Raw genomic sequence first — 26,276 nt, 5'->3', positions numbered from 1 at the left:
CACTGATCTAAACAAAATAACTTATTGATGAACAGCATTTTTCAAATTTCAACTACTTGTGATCACAGCTACTATTTCATTCCTCCATAAAGTAAAAATCCTATTCTTATCTATCAGGAACACACAACCACTAGAATCAGCTTAATATTGTTCTTGGCTTCTAACTGTGTTCAGTAAATCTTTTTCAAATCATTAGAATCATAGAAAATTTATACCAAGTAGAACCACAGAAAGAAAATAAGTGCTATTTTGACACATTGATATAAGTCAATATTAGAATTAGCTCCCTCCTCACTTTATTGAATGTTTTTAGTCAGACTTACTTTAGGTAAAATATATGTGTATTGTAAATTATCAGATAAAAGCTGGTAGTTTGGCAACTTTAAACAGTGACTAGAGAGCAATTAAATGGTCAATAAGATTAGATTGAATTTTAGAAGGATGAGAGGAAGCAAGTAGAGTTTAAAGACATGAAATAGCAAGATGACAAGTATTGTTCAATAATTTCCAAATAATTTGTAAGGGCTTTGAAGGCAGGATCGATATTTTATACATTTTGGAATTCCCACAGTGCCTAGCGACATGCAGGGTGCTAACTAGCCAAATGAAAGGAATGTAAAACATGAAAGAATAATAACAGTTAATGACCAAGTATTAGAACAACGGTAATGTATCACTTGGTAAACTTTTACAGTTAAATGAAGCGAATGGGAGCCAGTAGTAATAATTAACACCTTCATCTTGTAGCAACAACTTACAATCCAATGAGGCAAAATCCATATTTTAAGGATGTAAAATTGAGATTCATAGCAATTAGGTGATGAAAAACTAGAAGAAGCTAAAGGAGAGAAAATAATTTCTAACCCAGCGAGTCTCTAGGAGAGAGCCATAAATTAAAATATGTCAAGTCAAACCTTATTTCCTGTATACACAAACTATATATTGAGATTCTGTCCTAGAAGCCCACATGAAAATAGGCATTAATATTAAGAACTACCATACATTAGAATTTTAAGTGTCAATCATTGTGATAAGCACTTCACACAACTTAACTAATTTAATCTTTATGATAACCCTATAAAGTAAAAAAAAAAAAATTATATTCTATTTACAGATGAGGAAACCTAGACACTAGAGCTAGAGTTGGATTTCTGATCTGACTTCACTGTCCATGCTGTTAAACATAGCTGTACTGAGACAGGCTGGGACCTGGGGCCTGGGACCGTTTGCTGCAGTGCTTGCATGTGGACATGCATCTCCTAGAGCAATAGAATATAAAGAAACTGTAAGTGCACCCATTCCCTGTTGTGACAAATTATGAACAGCAAGATACAAAGAGGCCAAAAACCACATGCCACTTCTGAGGTGCAGGGAGGAATAGCACGGTACTGCACATCATCCCTGCACACAGCACCACCAAGGGGGTATGCAGACCATCTAAGCCACCCTTCCAGCCCAATCCACCAATCGACCCCCACCCTCACCCCTTTTAAGGGATCAGCTAGCAGCCCCTCAGGGGGTGAGCAAGGGAACCTGTTACTTGTTTTTGCTCCCTCGTTGCTGCAGCACGAATCCCAGTAAAGCCTTGTCTGAATTCCTCATCTGGCCTCTTACCAATTTCTTTTGATTAAAGAGTCCAAGGGGGCTTCCCTGGTGGTGCAGTGTTTAAGAATCTGCCTGCCAATGCAAGGGGCACGGGTTCAAGCCCTAGTCCAGGAAGATCCCACATGCCGCGGAGCAACTAAGCCCGTGCACCACAACTACTGAGCCTGCGCTCTACAGCCCACGCACCACAACTACTGAAGCCCACACGTGCCCTAGAGCCTGTGCTCCGCAACAAGAGAAGCCACCGCAATGAGAAGCCCACGCACCGCAAGGAAGAGTAGCTCCCGCTCGCCACAACTAGAGGAAGTCCGCGCGCAGCAGCAAAGACCCAACACAGCCAAAAATAAATAAATAAATATTTTAATAAAAGAGTCCAAGGACCCTGATCAATAACAATACTGTACTGTGAAAATACTGAAACTGACCATAAAAATAAAGATTAAAAACAACATAAACATACATAAAATTAAACACAATATGAGAACTGTTTTGTAAATGTGGGAGGGTTTTTTTCCACATATACTTGTCCGGCCAAGACTCCTTAAAGTGTGAGTCAATGAAAGTTAGACTGAAAACATCTTTTTTCTGGAAAATCTCCCTATGGAAAATGTTCTTCTTTGCTCCAAGAAGTTGAAAAATCATAGTTCTGAGATTATGGGTATTTTTATTCTTTTTGCTTACTTGTTTCTTTCCTGTGTTAAACATGTGTTACTTATGCAATTTTTTTAAAAAAAGAAAAACTTAAAGATAATTGGGAGATAAAAATAAAAAAACTATTGTCAGGACCGAATTAATAAAGGTTGTATAGAACATATACCAATCATGCATATTTAACTAGAAAACTATCAATTTCCAAGTAAATATTGAACTTAAGACTATATAGTCAAAGTATAATCACTGATTATAGGGTTGAAAAAAAGAGGATGAATTTCATCAACAACACAATAAAAATGATTACTTTTGAGTAATGCAAAACATAAGCAAAAAATTCCTAGTTTAAATTAGCGTCCTAAGTCCAAAATAAGTATAATTATATCTTTATTTTTAATGGGGGATTTTTTTTTAAATTTAAGGAACATTATAGAGGTTCCTTAAAAAACTAAAAATAGAATTAACATATGACCCAGCAATCCCACTACTGGGCATATACCCAGAGAAAACCATAATTCAAAATGACACATGCACCCAATGTTCATTGTAGTAATATTTACAATAGCCAGGTCATGGAAGCAACCTAAATGCCCATCGACAGATGAATGGATAAAGAAGATGTTGTACATATATACAATGGAATATTACTCAGCCATAAAAAGGAATGAAATTGGGTCATTTGTAGAGATGTGGATGGACCTAGAGACTGTCATACAGAGTGAAGTAAGTCAGAAAGAGAAAAACAAATATCGTATATTAATGCATATATGTGGAACCTAGAAAAATGGTACAGATGAACCAGTTTGCAAGGCAGAAATTGAGACACAGATGTAGAAAACAAACGTATGGACACCAAGGGGAGAAAGCGGTGGGGGGTGGGGTTGGTGGTGTGATGAATTGGGCGATTGGGATTGACATGTATACACTGATGTGTATAAAATTTATGACTAATAAGAAAAAAAACCCCACACATATCACATATAGCAAATCTCATGACATTGTACACTTTAAATATGTGCAGTTTATTGTATGTTGGTTATACCACAATAAAACCAGAAAAACCTAGAAAAAATTAACTAAACAAATACTATGTGCTTAGGTCATGTGGAAAATGTTTTTATAAAATGTCAAGCAAATTCCCCCATGTTGAACAGTATGTAATCTATTTGGAAAGATGTTCACAAAAAATCAGAAAAATAAAAGTACAGTATAGTATATGACCAAATATTTGATTGTCTAGCAAAAACTAAATGTATACAAAGTCAGACAGAAGTATTGGAATAAATTTCTTCATGAGATGGGATTTAAGATAAATTGTAAAGAAAGTGTGGGAAAGTTTTTCTCAATGAATAGTGTAGAAAACCTGCATCGAATTCATCTAAAGAGCATATTAAAAATACAAGTTCCTAGGCACCATCTAAGACCTGTGGAATCTCAACCTCTGGTCTCTGAAATCTCTCAATCTCAATCTCTGAAATCAAGGAATCTGCATTCTAATACTTCCCTCAGAAAATCCTTCCAAGATGAGCTGATGTTTACAAGACCTTTCTTTCAATAGTCTCATTTACTGGCTGATATGCAAAGTAAAGATTGAATGACTTTTGGTGGTCATGCAAGGAAGTCTGAAGGGTCAAACATGGCTACACTTCCAAAGAAAATTTGCTGAGTTTGGGTACTACGTGTAGGATGCTGAGTTGCTCTACAAAGGCCTCTAAAGCACAGAGTGAGATCTTCCATAATGTCATGGTGCTTAGAAAACAAAATCCTACTGGAAGGATGGGGCCTGCCTCAAACACACATTCAGTCTCCCCATTAAGACATTTGCTAGATTTCAATGCTGTAGGATGTGGGAAGCTAAAGAGCAAGCTCAACACCTCTGAAAGGAAAACCTGAATTTTCTCATCTTTGGGGGCCAAGAAGATAGAGATCTGTTAGATTTTCAGTCAGGCCTGCTCAAGTTATAGGAGAAAAGAGATGGAATGCGGTTCAGTCCTACTAAAACTAAAACTCAGCCTTGACCCATTGAATCCCTGATTGTATTAAAGTTGTCGGCTATTCACCTTCAAATAGTGGCTACTTTCCGGTGGAAGATAATGTCTTCTGAATCTCTTACACTTTTCAAACACACAATGTTGTACCTAAAACAAAAAGTTGTTAAATGTGTGAGAAGACAGAGAAACATGATTTATAATCAAGAAATAAACAGGGAAAAGAAGCAGATCCAAAAATAATTCTCCTATTGAAGCACTCAAAGATTTAAAAATAACTTTAACCTGTTAAATAAAGAAAAATGTATACTAAATGAATGAAAAAATGGAGATTTAAATAGAATATATTAAACAAGATTAAGATGGACATTCAAGAACTAAAAAATAAAATATCTGAAATTAAGAGTCAAGCAGAAAAGATTAGTGAATTCAAAGTCAGGTCAGTAAAGAATGGAAAAGATGAAGCACAAGAAGAAACAAAGAATTGAAAAAGATACAACAGAGAAATATGGGAAATAGTTAAAAGTTCTAATATACATGTAATTGGAGTCCAAGAAAAAGAGAAGAGTGAGAACAAAGTGGAAGAAATATTTGAAGAGATAATAGCTGAGTTTTTAAAAACTGGTTAAAAGGCATCAGTGAAAGAATTCAAGAAGCTCAGCAAATTCCAAACAGGATGAAAACAGAAGACACACACAAAAGCACACATACACAAGAATACACACATACACACATGACAGATGGAAGAGGATTGCCAAACTACTGAAACCAAAGGCAAAGAAAAAAATTTTAAGCAGGAAGAGGAAAAAAAGACATATGACTTTGAACGGAGCAACACTAAAACTAATGTTTGACCTTTCAACAAAAATTTGGAATCCAGAAGACAACAGAATACATTTTTAAAGTGCTGGAAAAAAGTTGTCAACTTACAATTCTGTACAGTCTGTTGTAAGATATCATTTAAAAATGACGATAAGGACATTTTCAGACAACAAACTCTGAGAAACTTACTCATCAGAAGACCTGAATTATAGGAAATACCAACAGAAGATTTTCAAACTCAATGAAAATAATCCCAGATTATAAATTCAGAACTGCTGGAAGGAATAAGAAAAATGTAAAGGGTAATTATACTAGCAAATATGAAATATTACTGGCTGTTTAAAATAACAGTAACAAAATAATGTATTTTGGACCTGTGTAGAAGTAAAATATTGACCAAAAAAACCTGAAAGGTGAAAAGTGAATAAATAGATTTTACCTGTTGTAAGGTTCTTGTTTGAAACATAGTGTAAGTGATGGGTTAAGGTGCTATGTAATAAATCAAGGAGTCATATTTTATCTTGAGTAACCAATAAAAATTATACTAAAATGTATAACTAAAAAGCTAAAAAGGAGAAAAATGGAATAATAAAAATACTCTATTATTCCTTCTTTCTTGCCTACTTTTGGATTAAAGGAAAAAAGAACAGAATTAGAAAACAACAAACAAGATGGTAAGCTTAAACCCAACCATGTCCATAACATAAAAGGACTAAATCTACTTAGAAGACCAAGGCTTGATGAAAAACTAAAATCAACAACGAAAACGAATATTCTGTGTGTGTGCGTTTCCCTCCCTCTTTCTCCTACTGCTGTTGGCTGAATATGGAATAATCAAGATCAGTTTTTGGAGGACTAGGGGAAAAGGAAAGGGAGTTAGCAAGGAGGTGGAAAAGAACATCCCTCTCTCCCCCTTCTGAAGCTCAGATACACAGCTATTAGACGAAACAAAACGACAACAAAACTATAGATACGAAAGGTCATTTTCAATAGGAAATAAGAAATATGTGTTTCTATTAAACAGCACGTTGTACTGTAGTGTATGTGGAAAATTACTTTAGCCTTCAGATGTAACTTTTGAAGAAAAAAAAAAAAGCCGGATGGTAAAAGAATAGTTTCCCAAGTAGTCATGATAGTTAAACCTAATTAATTAACCTAATTAATTCAGAATAACTTTTTATTCAGAAATGTTTGAGTCACTAAACTTAGATAGCTATAAATCTAAGATTACACCGTTTGAGACAAAGAAATTAACCCACGCGGCGTAATTATTATCGAGTTAATTTCAACAACTATGTACTGGCAATTTTTCTCCGCCCCCGACCCCTAGTTTCCAGCACCGCTAACACGGCGTGAAGGAGCGAAAGTGACGGTAATTGAGGGAGAAGCTGCGGTAGCGGCGCCCCGAAACCCCAAGGGGGATTCTTCCTCCGCTAGCTGCAGCCGGGCCGGGAGGCGGGTCTCCTCGGCCTAGGTAGACCCGTGGCCCCGCCCCACTCTGGCCCCGCCCCCGAAGCGTCGGGCCCACCCAACGGACCCCGCGTTGCTATGGAAACCGCCCCGCGTTGCTATGGAAACGACCGTCGCTCCGCGCAGCCAATACAGAGATGGCGGCTGGGGAGCTAGGGCCTTTGGGCGGCTACTACTTCAGATTCCTGCCTCAGAAAACCTTCAAGTCTCTGAGCACGCCGGAGACCACCAGCCGGCTCCGCCAGTGGTGAGAGGCCGAGGGGCAGGAAGAGAAGAGCCCCTCGGTCTTCGCGCCTGCGGAGACGCGGGTCGGACGGCGAGGCGGCCCCTTCCTGAGTGAAACCGGGAGGCAGCAGTAACAGGGGCGAGGGGCGGACTTCGTGCGTGGGACGGGCTGAATGTGCTCCCCCCAGAGGATGCTACCCCAAGTTGACTGTCTTTCTCTTCTCTGCCCCAGGTCCATGCTGGGTAGAATCAAGGCGCAGGCGTTCGGGTTTGACCAGACGTTTCAGGTTTATCGGAAGGATGATTTCGTTATGGTTGGTATGGGGGTTGGAGAGTCCCTTGGACCACTGCTGATTTTACATTTTTTCCCACTTCGGCATAAATTCTTGTGAAGACGCCATTACTTAGTGACGTCGTTTTCTTGGAGTTTGAGAATAATAAAAAGGTTCAAATGATCAGTTTTAAGAGGAACTTTTATATTTCGTATCACCATAGATTAGCTCATCTTCAGTATCCTGCCATATAGAACTTTTCTATTTTGAAAAGTCAATCTCTCGCTAGAAAATTGGGTCTCTCTTTTAGTAGGTACACCTAATATTATCCAGCTTTATCACCAGCTTTATTTACTAGGGTTAGCTTCAAAGTACTTCTGGTTGTTTCTCGAAATCAAGTCTACCCTGTGAGTACAGGCTCTATTAGCAGTTCCAATGAAGAATTCCAGAAAAAGTCTTAAGGAGTGGCAGTTATTGGAATAAGTCTTTAGCTGGTAGAGGTAGCTGCTTTGAAAAGGGAAAAACTCATTTGAAGGTGCAAACTCTGGTGTGTTTGTTAAATTTCATTCACGTTATTTAAAATCCTGAAGTTTTTTAATCCTCAATTAAATGGAAAATACTGTTATGGTTTGTGATATTATTTTTGCCATTCATGCCCTTCAGGCATTGACTGTAGCATAGTTGGCATAGTTTATTTACTCATTCACAAACACTTCCTGAGAGCTACCATGTGCTAGGAATTCTGTCAAGTGGTGGGGTTGCTAGAAGGAACAAGACAGACAGGAGCCTGGCTTTCAAGGATCTTACAGACCCGTGGCAAGACTGCCAACAAATAAAAAAATCAGATCATCTCATACAGAATGATAGTGCAGTGAAGAAAATATTAGCCTAGTTAAGAAACCAAAATATTTACTGTGAGGGAAATTAGTTTCCCAGGGCTACTGTAGCAAAGTACCACAAATTGGGTGGCTTAAAACAACAGAAATGTATTGTCTTACAGTTTTGGAGGCTAGAAGTCCAAAATCAGGGTGTCAGCAGGGTTATGCTCTCTCTGAAACCTATAGGGACAAATCCTTCCTTACCTCTTCCTAGCTTCTCATGGTTGCCAGCAGTCCTTGGCACTCCTTGGCTTGCAGCTGCAGAACTTGAATCTCTACCTCTGTCAAAGTCACGTAGCTCTCTCTCATCATGTGTCCATGACTGTGTCTCTTCTCTTTTTATAACAACACCAGTCATTTCGAATTAAGAGCCCACCCTACTCCAGTATAACCTCATTTTAACTAATTTTACCTGCAACAACCCTGTTTCCAACTAAGGTCACTTTCTGAGGTTCCAAGAAGGACATGAATTTTGGGTAGAGGATTAAGGGTGGAATACTCTTCAACCCTGAACAGAGGGTAAATTGGTTAAATGTCTATTTCCCTTTACCTAAGTTAGTGTTATAATGTTAATATAATATGCCACTAATGATGGCATTAGTGACATTTGTCAAATATTCATGGTAAGATTTGTATAGTTTTTAGTATTTTTCATTTATGCCAGTACTGGCTCTCAAATTAATACTTTTTTAAAAGGAGATGATCAGGATTTTAATTTGCTGAATTTTAGAGTGCTGTACAATTTTTAATATAAGCCATTTACTCAATAAATATTTGTTGGATACTTACTGTATCCCTGCTGGGAGGTATTAAAAAGATGAAGAGACCTGATCCCAGCTTGTAAGTGATGTGTACAGTTTTGGAAGCTAGAAATGTAAAGAACTCTCTACAAGAGAAAATAATTTCAATACTGGAGGATATATAAGGTGGCCTAGGCACAAGGAAAACAAAAGATCACTCAATTGGAGGGTCATTGGTGTCAGAAAAATTTCATAGAGAAGGGTGTAGAACTAATTTGGGTTTTAATAGACACAAAGTTCTTCAACAAAATCAAAATTCATCCGTAAAGCACAACAAATTTCCATAATAGCAGGCAATTTTTTTCAAACTAATTTTCAATATCTTCATGTTTATTTATCCTAATTTTTCCTGTGAGGTAGACAGTATTATTCCCATATTTCAATTTAAAGAACTGTATTCATACAATCATTATTTTTACTCATGTAACTAATTTGGAGGAAATAAAGCACTGTGGCTAAGAGCATAGCCCAGAAGGAGATTTACCTTGAAGCTAATGAATCTTCAGGGCCCCTCACTAGCTAAAGCTCCTCACTTAGAGAATCCCCTTCCAAGGAACTCAGAGATACTCCAGCAGTATGTTCACATGTTTTTGGGGTTTTTCAAAAGTAGATGTTTTGTATTCTTAGAGTCCCTAAAATCATTTATGCTTAGAGCCCTGGATCCCCCGCTCATTTGGCCTCAAGTTAGCTGTCTCTGTTCAAATTCCAACTCTTGCCACTTGCTGGCTCTATGACATTGGGCAAGTTACTTAACCTTCTTCAGCCTCTGTTTACTTTTCTGCAAAATGATCACAGTGCTTGTCTTTTTGAAAATGAAAATACTGAATATCTGATGGGATTATTATGAAGATTCAATGAATCATATAAAATATTTAGCAAAATGCCTGGCTCATGATAAGTGCTGTTATTGTTATTAACATTTGTATACTACTTTACAAAGTGTTTTCCCAAAGCAGTAGTGACTCCTGTGTGCCAGATTTAGCTTTCAGCACTTTTTATCCATTTATCACTAATCTTTACAACAATCTGGTAAATTTGGTGTTTTGACCCCTGTTTTACAGCTGAGGAAACTGAAGCTCAGAATGGTTAAATAATTTGTGCAAGCTTGCCCAGCAAATGGCAAAACCCAGGCCTTTGACTCCAACTTCCATGTCATTTCTACTACAAAAACTATAACTGAACAAAGGGTACTGCTTAAACTAGGATTCCAGATTATGAATTTTCCCTTTCAACTTAAAAACGAATTATATTCCAAAAGTTTACTTGTGAGGTAGTAAGTGGATGGAAGGAAGGAAGGAAATATTCATCCAGCAAATATTTCTTTAGTTCCTAAGTCTGTACAGATGAACAATACACAGTTAAAGAGAAGGAAACAGACCAAAAATTGCATTGCAGAATGAGAAGTGATATAAAACATAACATGCACAAGGTACTGTAGTGGCACAAAAGAGAAAGTGGTCATTTTTGACTGAGGTGGTTAAAGGAGGGTTTCCAAAAGACAGGGCACTTGAGCTAGGGCCTGAAAGATGAGTAGGAGTTTGTCAGGTAGACAAAGTGGGATTATCTTAGACAGATGGGTGGGACGATATTGTATAAGACTTTATGTGCCATACAAAGGAGTTTAGACTTTATCTAGCTGCTGAGGAGTTGCTGAAAGGCTTTCAGCAAGACAGTAATATTTAAAGTACTGAGATCACCTGGCGGAAGTATGGAAGGTAGATTGTTAGGACTGAGTCTGGAAGCAGTGAGAACAAATTGGAAACTGTTATCCTCCCGACAGTATATGGTGATACCCTGAATTAAGACAGGGGCACCAGGATAGCCTGGAGAGACGTTTATGAGAAACGTAGTACTCAAGGACTGATAAGATAGTTGAGAGTTAGGCAAAGGGCAACATGTAGGATGACCAACTTTTTGATTTGGTTGATTAGAGTGGCCAATTTAAATGCACAGAAAGTGGAAAAGAGTATATAATGAAAATGAATTCAGTTTCAGGCATGCTAAATTTGAGGTGCATACAAGTGGAAATATCCTAGATAGTTCAATATATTATCTCACTTTGAGTCTCAAGAGAAAGCTCTGGGCTTAGTATATAGTGTTGGCATCCTCACCATGGACTAGGGATAATGACAGGAATCTTCCATATGTCCTACAAGGGACCTCCTTAATTTAGAGTTTTCTGAAGATCCACACAACACATTATATCTCATGACCAGACTCTGCTTACATCTCAGGACCACATACCACAGAGACTGCTAGGAACTGCAAATGTTTAGCTGAGCACATTGCTGTCCCAAATAAAATTGGGATTCCTTAAGGAAGAAGAAGAGATTTGATATTGGATCAGAAATCAGCAGTCTGCCAGATAGATGATAAAGTCAAACATCTACTTATATTTCATATTTGTGACATATAATAAACATACATTTAAACTGTGTTATATAAAATATTAGTTTAGAAATATGTTTCTACTCACATTTTATGAAACAAGTTTATGCAAATCTTCACATGCATTTGACATCAGTATCTTTGTTATCACTGGAACTAGTTTGTGAATCAAATATTTTTCCAAAGGATATCAGCTTTCCTAAAGCTATCTGAGATTCAGAGAATCCCTTCTAATGTCTCACTGGAAATTCTATAACGCAAAATACCATTTGTACACATTAGGGCAGGGTTTTTTGTTTTCTTTAAAAAAATTCATTCTTCAGGTATATAATTGTGATTTCAATAACAACTGTTGCTTTGAGGGGCCTTTATGAAGACTTATTTCCATTGGCTCCAGGCCAATTCACTGCAGGCCACTTAACCTACTTCCTTTCATTATGACATTTAAAATGTAATTGTAAGTGGATACCCCCCAGGGATAATTACTAAACCTGAATTAAATTCCCCCTTTTGCTGATTCTTCAGAAGACCTCTAAAAAGCATTCAGAACCAGTATTAATTGGGGTTAATTCCAGCATATGTGTATCTTTTCAAGATGTGTATTATATAAATTAAAATAATTGCACAAACACTCTTTATTTGACTTTTTAAAGTCATAAGGCAACTTCCCTTTTTTCTGAAGAATAATTTGGGGGAAGACTTTTTGTAATTGGGCATATATGATACCTGTAAATTGTTTACCTTTAACCTCCACCATTAGAATGTGGAGACATGAGAACAGAGACTTTGTCTTGCTTGGCATAATGTAGACATTCACAAATATTTGTTGAATGTACTAATTTTCACCCACATACCTGGTCCTCTCCACTTTTGCCTCTCATTAAACAACATTCATTCTGCCTTATTATTCATGCAAAAATTCTAAGAGTCATCTTTGATTCCTCCTTCTCCCTTTGGATGGATTCATTGAATCCATCCACTTCTCTATCATTTTGACATGATAGCATTCTCATGGGAACATCAGACCTTTCTGGATTACAGTAGTACCATCCCTCCTAATCAGCCTCTTTACAGCCCCTCAATTAATCTCTACACTGCAGCAGGAATGAGCTTTTAAAAATATGACTCTAATCACATCTTTCCTCTGTTTACATCTCTTCAGGGTCTTCCAACTGCCCTTAAGCTCAAAATACTGATCAATCTAGATCAATATTAGATTAAGATAAAAAATTTTGACTTGACCTACAAGGTCCTATTTAACTCCCCAACCTCATCAGACCATCAGCCCATCAACTCTGGTCACACTGAACCTCATTACTTGTCTTCAGTGGGAAGTCCCCCTTCCATTCTCCCCTTACAGACTTGACATTTTCTTCATCTTGAAAAATAGTCTTGCCAGTGTCATGCTGGAACCAGCTCAGGACAGCCTAACTGCTAAATTTCCAGGAAGCTTTGCTGGTTGTTAAGCTTTTGGCGACTTGAAATCCACCCTGGAAATCAGCAAGTGCTACAAATCAGGGCTTTTGGCAGGGAGGAAGGGGTATTTAAGAATTTGTTAAGAATTTACCAGTATACCTTTTGCCCAGCTGACTCCTACTCACCTTTTAGATCTAAACCTAAATGTTCTTTCTGCATTAACCTTTCTTCCCAAAACCAGTAGAGTAGATCTACCTATTACGTACTTGCATTATAGCACCCTGCATTTCTTCATAACACTCATAGCGTGTTACTTAATATCTTCCCTTTTAGTCTGTAAACTCTATGAGAGCAGGGACTGCGTCCATTTGATTTTTGGAATTGTGATGTCAAGTGTACTTTCAATTGAGTGATGGGAGCAAGAGCCAGATACAGAAGAATAACTGGTAGACAGAGAAGTGAAACAAGATAGACTCATCTTTCAAAAAGCTATTTAGGAAAAGAGAGTGACAGCTTAAAGGGAGTGTCAGAATAAGAGAAATATTTACTGCAGCAATCTAAACAACAAAGAACAAAGAGTCAACAATCTTTATCAAATCCAACCCTCTCAACCCCGCTCTTCCCACAAGCCTACACAACCACCACTTCTTAGGTGACTTGTTAATGTTTGGTATATATACTTCCATACTTTTGTTTATGGTCATATAAATAGAGGTTTTATTTTGTTTTTTCAAACATATTAGTTTTAAACTACTCTTTTTACTCAAAATACTTACGGCTTTCCTTCAAATTCAATACAGTAAACGTTTATGGAGTAACTGCTAAATGCCAGGCCCTGGGGATATAGCAGTGAATAAGAAAAAAAGGATATGGAGCTTACATTCTATTCTAATACTTTCTTTTCAATAACTACATACCATCTAGCATAGATATACTGTGTTCAACCACTTTTATTTTATTATTATTCAGCCATTTTATTCAGTCATTCTACTGATGGGCACTGAAGTTTCCAGGTTTTGACACCACAAACAATACTATTAAAAAAATTCCTTGCACATAAATCTTATCTATTGGTGGTTTCATTTTTATATGACACATACATAAAAGAGGAATTTCTTGGCTCATAAGCTATACATGTTTTTAAAGTTCAAAATAGTATCCAATACTTCCCCAAAGGTGGTAAAAATTCACACTTCCACCAGCAGTATGTAAGAGTGCGTATCTTCTGGTACTCTGACCAAAACTCTTTTTATTTTTTTTATCTTTGGCCACACTGTGCAGCATGTGGGATCTTAGTTCCCCAGCCGGGGATCAAACCCGTGTCCCCTGCAGTGGAAGCACAGAGTCTTAACCACTTGACCACCAGGGAAGTCTGTTACTAGTCTTTTAAAATCTTGCCAATATAATGAGTAAAAATGATATCTTCTGGGTTTTATTTTCATTTCTCTCACTGCTCTTGAAGTTGAGCATCTTTTCATAAGTTTATTGGCTATTTGTAATTTTTACATGACTTTTTGTAGCCTTTGGCTATGTTTAAACCAGACTGTCAGTTTTTCTTATAAATATTGGGCTTTTTTTAAGCCATTGATGTCATCCTCCCCCACCTTTTTTTTTTTTTTTTAATTTATTTTTGGCTGCGTTGGGTCTTCATTGCTGCACGGGCTTTCTCTAGTTGTGGCAAGCAGGAGCTACTCTTTGTTGTGGCGCGCTGGCTTCTCATTGCAGTGGTTTCTCTTGTTGCAAAGCATGGGCTCTAGGCACGCAGGCTTCAGTAGTTGTGGCTCGCGGGCTCTAGAGCGCAGGCTCAGTAGTTGTGGTGCACGGGCTGAGTTGCTTCACTGCATGTGGGATCTTCCCGGACCAGGGTTTGAACCCGTGACCCCTGCATTGGCAGGTGGATTCTTAACCACTGCGCCACCAGGGAAGCCCCCTCCCGCACCTTTTAAATCATATTTGTTGCAAATATTTCCTCCCAGTCTATTGTTTTTTTTTCTTTACTACTCATCATGGACATCATTATGTTTTCTGACTGCCCAGCACTTCTTGAACATACATGTGATTTGGAGTGATTTCCACCTTTCATTTTTTAGGAAGTCCGAAGTGGAATCCAAAACACTTGCCTGTTTTTAGATATAATTGACATGATATTATATTAGTTTCAGGTATACAACATAATGATTTGATATTAGTATGTACTGCGAAATGATTACCACAGTAAGTCTAGTTATCATCTGTCACCATACAGAGTTACAAAATTTCTTGTGATGATAACTTTTAAATTTTATTCTCTTAGCAATTTTCAAATATGCAGTACAGGGCTTCCCTGGTGGCGCAGTGGTTGAGAGTCCGCCTGCCGATGCAGGGGACACGGGTTCGTGCCCCGGTCCGGGAAGATCCCACATGCCACAGAGTGGCTGGGCCCGTGAGCCATGGCCGCTGAGCCTGCGCATCCGGAGCCTGTGCTCCACAATGGGAGAGGCCACAACAGTGAGAGGCCCACATACCACAAAAATATATATATATATTTATATATATATTTATATGCAGTACAGTGTTATTATAGTCACCATGCTGTCCATTACATACCTATAACTTATTTATTTTGTAACTGGAAGTTTGTACCTCTTCAACCCCTTCACCCGTTTCATTCACCTCCCAGCCCTTCTCTCTGGCAACAACCAGTGTGCTTTCTGTATCTATTTGTTTGGTTTGGTTCTGTTTTTTTAGATTCTACATATAAGTGAAACGATGGAGTATTTGTCTTTCTCTGTCTGACATTCCATTTAACATAATACCCTCAAGGTCCATCTATGTTGTTGCAAATGGCAAGTTTTCATTCCTTTTTATGACTGAGTAGTATTCCTGTGTGTGTGTGTGTGTGTGTGTGTGTACACCACAACTTCTTTATCCATTCATTCACCTATGGACATTTAGGTCATTTAGGTTGTTTCCATATCTTGGCTATTGTAAATAATGCTGCAATGAAATAGGGATGCATATAGCTTTTTTGATGTGGACCATTTTTAAAGTCTTTATTGAATTTGTTACCATATTGCTTCTGTTTTATGTTTTGGTTTTTTGGCCCTGAGGCATGTGGTATCTTAGTTCCCCGACCAGGGATCGAACCCACACCCCCTGCATTGGAAGGTGAAGTCTTAACCACTAGACCGCCAGGGAAGTCCCTATAGCTTTTTGAATTAGAGTTTTGTATTCTTTGGATAAATACTCAGAATTGGAGTTGCTGGATAATATGGTAGTTCTATTTTTTTATTTTTTGAGGAACCTCCATACTGTTTTCCGTAGTAGCTGCACAAATTCACATTCCCACCAACAGTGCATGAGGGTTCCCTTTTCTTCACATCCTTGCTAACACTTGTTATTTCTTGTCTTTTTGTTGATAGCTATTCTAACAGGTGTGAAGTGATACCTCATTGTGGTTTTGATTTGCATTTCCCTGATGATTAATGTTGAGCATCTTTTCATGTGCCTGTTGACCATCTGTCTGTCTTCTTTGGAAAAATGTCTATTCAGATTCTCTGCCCATTTTTTAAACAGATTTTTAGGAGTTTTGTTGTTGTTGTTATTGAGCTGTATGAGTTCCTTATGTACTTTGGATATTAACCCCTTATCAGATATATAATTTGCAAATATTTTCCCTGTTCAGTAGGTTGCCTTTTCATTTTGTTGATGGTTTTCTTCACTGTGTAATACTTGCCCCTTTTGCACTCAGAGCACAAACCTGGGATCTAGGGCTACCAACCAGATTTATCAGTGCAAAACCAGTTTTTGAAAAGTGAGCAACTTAAGGAAAGAGGTACACACAGAATCCTGAATTTTTATGACAAAGGTGGTGGCAAAGGCATCCAGCTTTCAGTTAGGACAGTCCTGGAACAGCAGTAGCCTTGGTGAGGAAAGGATCATGGTACCTCTTTTTAGTGCTTGAAGGGACTATAGCAAGGATGACTGTTTCCTCATCAGGGCAGTTCTACATATGATTTTGTGTTATTCTGAGGGCCCAACACTTAACCCACTTAACCTGATTCTCTACATCTCCTGATAATTAGGCAGTAGACTGCCTAAGATACTTTTAATAAGTTTCTCTTCAGATCTTTACAGCCAGAGTCAACTGCTGGTGCCTGGAAATAAAACTCTTGGCTACTTTTCTTTCTTTTGCCATACAGAAAGTTTTCATTTTTTAAGAAGTGAAATTTATCACTTTTCTATGTGCCCCTTGGATAGAATTAAATTGACAATTACATTTAGATTTAGATTTACTTGGGGAGAGTAGAAGCAGTGATTACTTACTTAAGTGGTGCTGGGAAAACTGGACAGCTACATGTAAAAGAATGAAATTAGAATACTCCCTAACACCATACACAAAAATAAACTCAAAATGCATTACAGACCTAGATGTAAGACTGGACACTATAAAACTCTTAGAGGAAAATATAGGAAGAACACACTTTGACATAAATCACAGCAAGATCTTTTTTGATCCACCTCCTATAGTAATGGAAATAAAAACAAAAATAAACAAATGGGACCTAATGAAACTTAAAAGCTTTTGCACAGTAAAGGACACCATAAACAAGATGAAAAGACAACCCTCAGAATGGGAGAAAGTATTTGCAAATGAATCAACAGACAAAGGATTAATCTCCAAAATATAGAAACAGCTCATGCAGCTCAATATTAAAAAAACAAACAACCCAATCCAAAAATGGGCAGAAGACCTAAATAGACATTTCTCCAAAGAAGATATACAGATGACCAAGAAGCACATGAAAAGCTGCTCAACATCATTAATTATTAGAGAAATGCAACTCAAAACTACAATGAGGTCTCACCTCACACCAGTTAGAATGGGCATCATCAGAAAATCTACAAACAACAAATGCTGGAGAGGGTGTGGAGAAAAGGAACCCTCTTGCACTGTTGGTGGGAATGTAAATTGATACAGCCACTATGGAGAACAGTATGAGGGTTCCTTAAAAATCTAAAAATAGAATTACCATATGACCCAGCAATCCCACTACTGGGCATATACCCAGAGAAAACCATAATTCAAAAAGATACATGCACCCCAATGTTCATTGCAGCACTATTTACAATAGCCAGGTCATGGAAGCAACCTAAATGCCCATCGACAGACGAATGGATAAAGAAGATATGGTACATATATACAATGGAATATTACTCAGCCATAAAAAGGAACGAAATTGGGTCATTTGTAGAGATGTGGATGCATCTAGAGACTGTCATACAGAGTGAAGTAAGTCAGAAAGAGAAAAACAAATATCATGTATTAACGCATGTATGTGGAACCTTGAAAATGGTACAGATGAACTGGTTTGCAGGGCAGAAATAGAGACACAGATGTAGAGAACAAACGTATGGACACCAAGGGGGGAAAACAGTGGGGGTTTGGGGTGGTGGTGTGATGAATTGGGAGAATTGGACTGACATGTATACACTGATGTGTATAAAATGGATGACTTATAAGAACCTGCTGTGTAAAAATATTTTAAAAATTTTAAAAAGTGAAATCTATCACTTTTCTATGTGCCCCTTGAATAGAATTAAATTGAAAATTACATTTAGATTTAGTTGGGGAGAGTGGAAGCAGTGATTACTTACATCAGCTAATTGGGAGAACAAGGTTGAAAGAAAACAAAATTTTCAAACATTATATAACCTCTTACTTTTCACTATATATCATTACTTTCTATTTATTAAATTAGTCCCAAAGTTATCTACTTGGACATAATAGTATTGTTCATACTGTTCCAACTTGAAGGTAACAGAACTTCATTTCGTTATGAAACATTTATTCCTTAAGACATTTTAGCAATTTAAAATTATCCTTCCCCAATTTAAATTAAATGAGATTTTACTATAGTTATTTAAGAAGTTAATTCTTGTTACTGTTTATAATAATATATCTAACTTGTTCCCCTCAAATTTGTATTTTAGGCTTTCTTTAAAGATCCAAATGTTATTCCCAATTTGAAGTTACTTTCAGATTCTTCTGGACAGTGGATTACATTAGGTAAACAAAATTTATTTTCATCTCTTCAGATTACTATTTTACTATTATAACAAAATTTTACCTCAGGAATTTTCATTATTAAAATATAAATTGTGAATAATGACTCATTTGCTTGACAACATCAAAGTCAAATATTATCAACTGTGCCAGGCCTGCCCTGCATCTTTCTCCTGGTAGTGCACTGCTGCTATCCTGGCTTAACACTTAAGAGCAACTTTTCACTCTTTACATTTGTTTGGAAAGTATTTATTGTGCACCTTTCATGGACTCTGACAGATGCAGGGAACATAAAGGTGAATAAGAGAAAACGTGTACTCAAGGAACTCACTGATATATTTTAAAATATGTGCAATAGATTGTATCAAAGGTGCTAACATAGCAATGGGAGCAAAAGGAGGGGAGTGGTCAATTCTACCCAGTGCGAAAGGGTCAGGTAAGATTCCACGGATGTGCGGATGCGTGGGCAAAATCTCAGTTGGGTCAGGGGAATGAATTTCTGGCAGCCACCATGGAACAGTCTTTAAAAATAATATATTAAATCATGGAGGAGAGAGTCTTAAATTCTCAAAAGGAGAACTTCATATAGATAATATTTTCATAGTACGTTGAAACACAGCTAGAAATCTTTAAAGAAAATTACCCAAACATTTAAACACTTAATATCACTCAAATCCCTTAAATAACTCTCAGGTCAAGGAATAAATTAGAGAGTTAACAGAAGACTATTTTGAAAACAGAAACGTGAACACTGTATTTGAAAATTTAGGTTGAGCCCTCTTAACAGAATAAATTATCATTCCAATTAGAAGAAGAATCTGGTTGGTAATGTGAATATGTGCTCAAGAAAAGTTGATTTTAAATTAGATGGGGTTGTTTTGGTAAATTCTTACAACGTATTTTCATGGAACTCTAGTGGCCTTACACAAAAATAACTTTTCATAAAGTATTAGTCAAGCACAAGTTTACAAACAGTTCATGATGTTGGACTTAGTAGGTCAAATTTTATTGATTTTGGCTAAAGACCACTGCAAAATTTATAGAACAAAAAGTTAGTACAGTGTGATCTTCAGACTACTTACAAAGTTAAACTGAGTACCTAAGCAAATATATTTACCATTTCCAAACCTTCAAAAGGAAATAATCAGTCACATATCATAGTGTTTACAAACCATGTTTACAGTAACTTCAGTAAACTCGTTTACAAAAGATAACGTTCATTGAAATAGGCATTCTGCCTTCCTCCATTTTGGTACATACTTCACAAAACAGCACTGACTTTTTTCTAATTTTTGTAAAAGGCACTGCAAAAAGAAAGGTTCTAAAATTCCACATGTACTTGACAGAACCAATTAGAAGTACTCTGAAAAATAGAAGAAGAGGTAGCACTCCATTTCAGAAACAGAAGTTTCTAGTGGATTGCTTGTACTCTTCCATTAACTTGTTTTTAATCTCCTCCTATTTGCTTTTCTTCTTCTTTTTCTCATATATCGGCCATCTTCTCTCTAATTTTACTCTGGGGGCCTTTATAAGCATAAGAAATAGCTTTTGTTTAATGAGAGAAAAGACATTTTTCAAGCAAGTGAACCAGGTTTAAAGAGAATGATGATGGACTCTCCTTCACTACTGGCTACACTGCCTACGTTGCCAATTGTTGGTGCTGACTTATCCTCTCAGCCAGCTGCCACGGCCCCCTTCTTTTAGACATACTTTGCCCTTCTTTGGCTGACGTGTAATGGGTGCTTCCTATGTGCTCAGCTAAGGGCATTATGCACATTTACCTCCTTTAATTCTCAAAACAACTCTGAGAGAGGTATTATTGTATATTCCTATTTCAAAAATGAGGGGTCAGAGGCATGAGCTAAGTAACTTGTGCAGTTTTGCATAGCTGGCCAGGTGGAGTTGAGATTCAAATCCAGGCTGTAGAACTCTTCTTGCCTCTGTCACTTCCACATTAACGGGGTTTCCAGAAAAGCACCGACTTGGACACTAAATAAAAAGGAGCTATCCAGTGCATTGTAATGCTAGTATTGAGGGGGAAAAAACAATACATTCTTAACTTTCTGTGTGATCTTAGTGATGCATTGTAAAACTTATAAATGCTGGAGACATAATTTAACCAAATTTCTACATAACAGAGAGTGTGTGCTATGCACTAGATTGTGTCCCCTCCCAAATTCTTATATTGAAGCCTTAACTCCTGATGTGAAAGTATTTGGAGATGAGGTCTTTGGGAGATTTCAGGTTTAGATAAGGTCTTGAGAGGCCCTCATGATGGTATTAGTGTTCTTATAAGAGTCTGTCACATGTGGACACAGCTAGAAGGCAGCTGTTTGCAAGCCAGGAAGAGAGTCCTCACCAGGAACTAAATCAGCTGACATCTTGCTTTTAGACTTCCCACCCTATAGAACTGTGGAAAAATATAAAAGACTACCCAGTCTACAGTATTTTGTGATAGCAGCCCAAGCAGACTAATACAGATTTTGGTACCAAGTGGAGTGCTTCTGTAAAAATACCTAAAAATGTGGAAGTAGCATTGAAATTGTGTAATGGTTATAGTCTGTAAAAGTCTTGAGGTGCATGCTAGAATATGGATGTTAAGGTTGATTTTGGTGAGGTCTCAGATGGAAATGAGGAACATGGCATTCGAAACTGGAAGGAAAGCAGTCCTTGTTATAAAATGGCAGAGAACTTGGCTGAACTGTGTTCTAGTGCTTTTGTGGAAAATAGAACTTGTAAGTGATAAAATTAGTATTTGCTGAGGAGATTTCTAAGCAAAGTATTGATGGAGTGGCTTGTTTCCTCCTGAATGGTTATAGTAAAATATGGAAGGAGAGAGATGAATTGAAGAAGGAATTGTTAAGCGGAACGGAGCCCAAGTTGAAGATTTGGAAAATTCTCAGCATATCCATATTGCAGAAAATGAGAAAGCTTGTTCTGAAGAGAACACTAAGTGTGTCCTTGAGCAACCATTTGATAAAGAGATCATGGGTGCAACTCATTGGCTTAATCAGCCATTTCAGCAGAAGCCAGAAATAGAGATGGGATTGTACCAGCAAAGACACTGCCAGCTTGAACTAAAGGGGACAGAAAAAAATGAGACAAAATGAAGGCTATCAGACTTTTTAGATCCTACAGGGCCAGACCATGGAGCCACTCAACTGTAAGCATGTGCTATTCTTCAAGAAAAGAGAAGGACTGAGAAGGCAATTTAGAGATCGTCAGGGTCACCCCCTCAGTTTCAACAACACACTTTCTTGGAGGAAGAACCGCCCCAGTAGGTATGGAAAGCAGAACATTGAACCAAAGAGGATTATTCTTGAGGCTTGAAGTCGAATGGAATTTGCCTTGCCAAGTTCTAGGCTTGCTTGGGACCATCACCCCTATCTTCTTTCCTATTTCTCCCTTTTGGAATGTAAACGTCTATCCTATGCCTATCTCACCACTGTATTTTGGAAGCATGTAACTTGTCTTGTTTTGCAGGTTCTTAGCTGGAGAGGAATTTTGCCTCAGGATGAATTGTACCTCAACTCTCACCCATATCTGATTTAGATGATATTTAGATGAGACTTTGGACTTTAGACTTTAGGGTTGATGCTGGAATGAGTTAAGACTTTTGGGGCTGTTGGGATGGAATCAATGTATTTTTCATGGGAGAAGGACATGAATTTGGGGGTCCAGGAGCAGAAGGCTGTGGACTGGATTGTGTCCCTCCAAAATTCATATGTTAAAGCCCTAACCCCCAAAGTGATGGTATTTTGAGATGAAGTCTTTGGGGAAGTAATTAGGGTTAGATGAGGTCATGGGTGGGGTTAGGAGTACCTCAACATATGAATTTTGAAGGGACACAATTTAGTCCACAGCAAGTTCTGTTTCTATGTTTCAGATTAAGTGGTTTAAATTCAATTACCTTCTCTCACCATCCACACCCTCCTGCCACTCCCCAAATCAGACCTAGGGTAGATTTATTAAAATGGCATGTTGCCCAATGTCAGTCCCTCATCCTATGGCCACCAACCCATCTTTGAATATTGTCTGGCTTTATACGGCTCTTCTTTGGTCTTCCAATATTACTCAGACCTACTCTGTCATTTTCTAGTGTCTTCTTTTTACTTTAATCTTCCGAAGGATTTTGCTTCTAGAACAAAAGGAGCTTTTCTTAGCAGCATATCTTTTGCAATAACTGAGGCATGCACAGTTCTTGGCTCCAGGCATTCTTCTTGCCTCCACACTAGCCCAGCTCAGGATCAGAATGAGAGCAACAGGTCCTAGCAAGACTCTGGGTGGACAGCCAGAGGGAGGAAGTGCAAATAATCACCAACATTACTATTCTCAAGCTCAAATTGCTTCTCAGGTCAGAGATCCAGCAAATATATTGGGGAGAGGACACACCATATCTAAGTCTGCAATTGTTGTAGAACTTTGAACAAGGAGAACTCCACCCCTTTATATCTGAGTGAGTGCGTGTGCGTATCTAGGTGCATAAAGGAGAGAAACCGATTGAGTGACTCACTGAGGCAATAATAAAAGTATTCACCTTAATTTTTATGTCTTTTTGCAATTTAATAGAACCTCTAGTAACAGAAAATCCATTCCTGAAAGACACATTCAGGAAATAAATAGGGGGTGGGGGGTGTTGGTGTGGAAATGGGAAGAACTAGAGCTACAAGAGAAAAATAGAACACCATGATTTCAAATTTCTCTAACACTTGTAATAACTTGATTAGGGCCTGGTTTGAAATTTACCTTGATTTGGAAAACCTTTTTTTTGTAATAAACACTATAAGTGAGATCACAAGGGAGAAATTTTTAAATGGAGAGAAACATTTTCAAAATACCCTCAGTGACTTTAGAAACATCCTTACTTATGTTAATTAAAATTTTTGTAATATGAATTATAAAGCATTAAGCATAATACAAATCCAATATCATATGAAGTAATTTCTATGTTTTATAGGCAATTCTGATATATACATTAAAACTGATCTAAGAACCTCCTACTACACAATAAATATTTCATTTTCAAGTATTTTCTAATTTACATATCCTTCATCTAGGCCTGAAATGGTGAAATTTTGTTATAAACTTTTAATAATTAATAAAAATAAACAACCTGCAAAATAAGAATTTAATAAAATCCCTAAACTAATGTGTCTTTTAAATATATCAAAACATATGTTGTATTTGATTACTTCTTAGAATCTCTGCAGAGTGATATTTGTTTTGGCAATAATTAAGAGTACTAAATTAATTTTTATATCTCTTTATTCAGGAACTGAAGTGAAAAAAATTGAAGCTATAAACGTTCCTTGCACACAGCTTTCAATGTCATTTTTTAATCCGTTATATGATGAAGATATTGTACGAGAGAATGGACATATTGTTAAATGTTTAGATTCTTTTTGTGATCCCTTCCTTATTTCTGATGAATTACAAAAAGTAAGTACAGAATTAAAAATTTTCACAATAGAATTTCATTTCAGGAAATGCTTAATGTCAAAAACTTTTGCCTGCCTAAAACCCATAAAATACCTCTTATCAATGAATAATGATCAGTAATAATCATTACCCGGGTAGGTTTCTTCTTGGATGGCACTTTTCTTATCAACTTGATTATGTGTGTATTTCATTAGTTCTCAGTGGGCTTCTACTGACATCTAATGGGTAGAGGCCAGGGATGCTGCTAAGCATCATGCAATGCACAGGGCAGTCCCTACAACAAAGTTGTCTGGCCCAAAATGTCAGTAGTGCTGAGGTCAAGAAACTCTGGCCTATTTAATTGATGATTATTTTTCTTCAATATTTTCTCTTAACATATCAAATGAATATTTAAAAACATCCCTGGAGGGAAATAATCTTTTAATCTCATTGCTGAGATCAAAAAGGCATTTGATTAAGTTAACTTTTGTTTTAATGAGAGGCATACTGAACTTGGCATCAGAAGACATGGATTATTTTCCTAATTCCTGATTTATTATTTACAAGATAATAATAACCTTAGGCAAGTCATTCAATATCTTGAGCCTCAAGATCTTATCTGTACAATATGGAAATTAAAATGCCCATTCTACCTTCTTCCTAAAATTGTTGAGAAAGCATTTTATGAAATGCTGTTAAAATGAAATATTATTATTATTATTTTAATTGATGAGAAAGAGTATTTACAAAGCGGTCAAAAATTAGGGCTATCAAATAGATGTAGGTTCAAATCTAGGCTCTGTCACTTTAATAACTGTCATACTTAACCTCTCTAAGCTTCAGTTTCTTCATATATGAAATAGGAATAATGTAAGAATTATGTGACATAATGCATTTAAAGTGCTTTACAGAATACTCAGCACTTAGTAAGATTTCAATAGTATGAACTACTACTAATTACTATTATTATTACACATTAAGAGAGAAGGAAGATGTACAAGTCTAATGTATTACAAATGCAGATAGAAATGAAATAGGGAGGCTACTGATATATCGTTCTGGACACAGGAATCTTGTCTGTAGGAGACGAGGGAGCATCCAGCCAGTCCATACATTGATCTTCACTAGGACAGTACCTAAAAGGACTCACTTCTACGCCTTCACTTCTACAGAGAGAGCCTCAGCAATGACGTTCGTTTGGGTTTTTTTGCGTTACGCGGGCCTCTCACTGTTGTGGCTTCTCCCATTGCGGAGCACAGGCTCCGAACGCGCAGGCTCAGCGGCCATGGCTCACGGGCCCAGCCGCTCCGCGGAATGTGGGATCTTCCTGGACCAGGGCACGAACCCGTGTCCACTGTATCGGCAGGCGGACTCTCAACCACTGCGCTACCAGGGAAGCCCAGCAATGAAATTTAAAAGGAGGATTTGTGGGACTTCCCTGGCTGTCCAGTGGTTGAGACTCCGTGCTTCCAGTGCAGGGGGCAGGACTTCGATTCCTGGTTGGGGAACTAGGATGCGGCGCGGCCAAAAAATAAAAATAAAAGGAGGGTTTGCTCTTCACCAGAATACCCTGCAAAACTGCCTCCTGCTTATTTATTGCCATGAGTAGCACCTCTATTCAGGAAGGGCTGGGGCTCGGTGTTTTCTGCTGATTGCCTGTATGTTTTACTCTTGTGTTCTTTGCCGCTCTGTGGTAACAGAGCGGGCTTTAACTTGGTTGCTTTCCGGCTGAAAAAATATAAATAACTTTTAGCTTTAGCCTGAACTAGAAAGGGCCCTCCCATTGTGTAGCAACACAGATTCTGTTGGCACACTGTGTAATTAAGTTCTGATAATAGCCTCCTTCCTGACCACCGCTCAGAAGTTGGACTCATTAACCATTGCCTATCTCCTCTCTGAGGGCTACACAACTAAACAGATCTGTATGTGAATAGAGAGGGAGATCAGACATAAAATGTTATTGTTTTAACATTCACTCCAAAAATGTTTTTAATTATAATTTTTTAATTGCACAGCCTAATCAATTCAATATATGAGTCCTTGTGTAGGGAATGTGTAAACTATTCATCCCTAAGGGCTTTTGTCACCCTTGTATTAAGCCAAATCTTTAGGTGGCTGCAAACTTGGGTTTTAATATCACATTATTTCCTTATAGAGAGAGGGAGGGAGGGAGAGGAGATGTTACAGGTCTTATATGTGGCACACAGAGAGCAATAAACTGTGGACCACTTCCTCTTACCTTGTACTACATATGACTTCAGCTTTCATCAAGTCATTATAAGTAAACTACATATAGA

The 26,276-nt window shown here is 37.5% G+C and overlaps 1 protein-coding gene across 3 annotated transcripts in view; it reads left to right on the top strand.

Moving 5' to 3' along the window:
- The first annotated feature begins 6,647 nt into the window (after positions 1–6,647).
- Positions 6,648–26,276, top strand: part of CFAP300 (cilia and flagella associated protein 300) — a 28,363-nt gene continuing 8,734 nt past the window's right edge. For 2 of the 3 annotated variants that reach the window (XM_029209197.1, XM_029209198.1), the window contains exons 1-4: positions 6,662–6,783; positions 6,994–7,075; positions 18,489–18,564; positions 23,834–24,000. In XM_029209197.1, the coding sequence (XP_029065030.1) occupies positions 6,674–6,783; positions 6,994–7,075; positions 18,489–18,564; positions 23,834–24,000 (435 nt within the window). In that variant the 5' untranslated portion in view covers positions 6,662–6,673. Of the gene's footprint in view, positions 6,784–6,993; positions 7,076–18,488; positions 18,565–23,833; positions 24,001–26,276 lie in introns of all 3 variants that reach the window. The other variant, XM_029209199.1, reaches the window with a different exon arrangement.

Source organism: Monodon monoceros, unplaced genomic scaffold, assembly GCF_005190385.1.
Source record: "Monodon monoceros isolate NGI ecotype Baffin Bay Population unplaced genomic scaffold, NGI_Narwhal_1 Super_Scaffold_7, whole genome shotgun sequence".
Classification (NCBI taxonomy): Eukaryota; Metazoa; Chordata; class Mammalia; order Artiodactyla; family Monodontidae; genus Monodon; species Monodon monoceros.
Note: the sequence above shows the minus strand (reverse complement) of the source record. Positions and strands in the feature narration are given on the sequence as shown.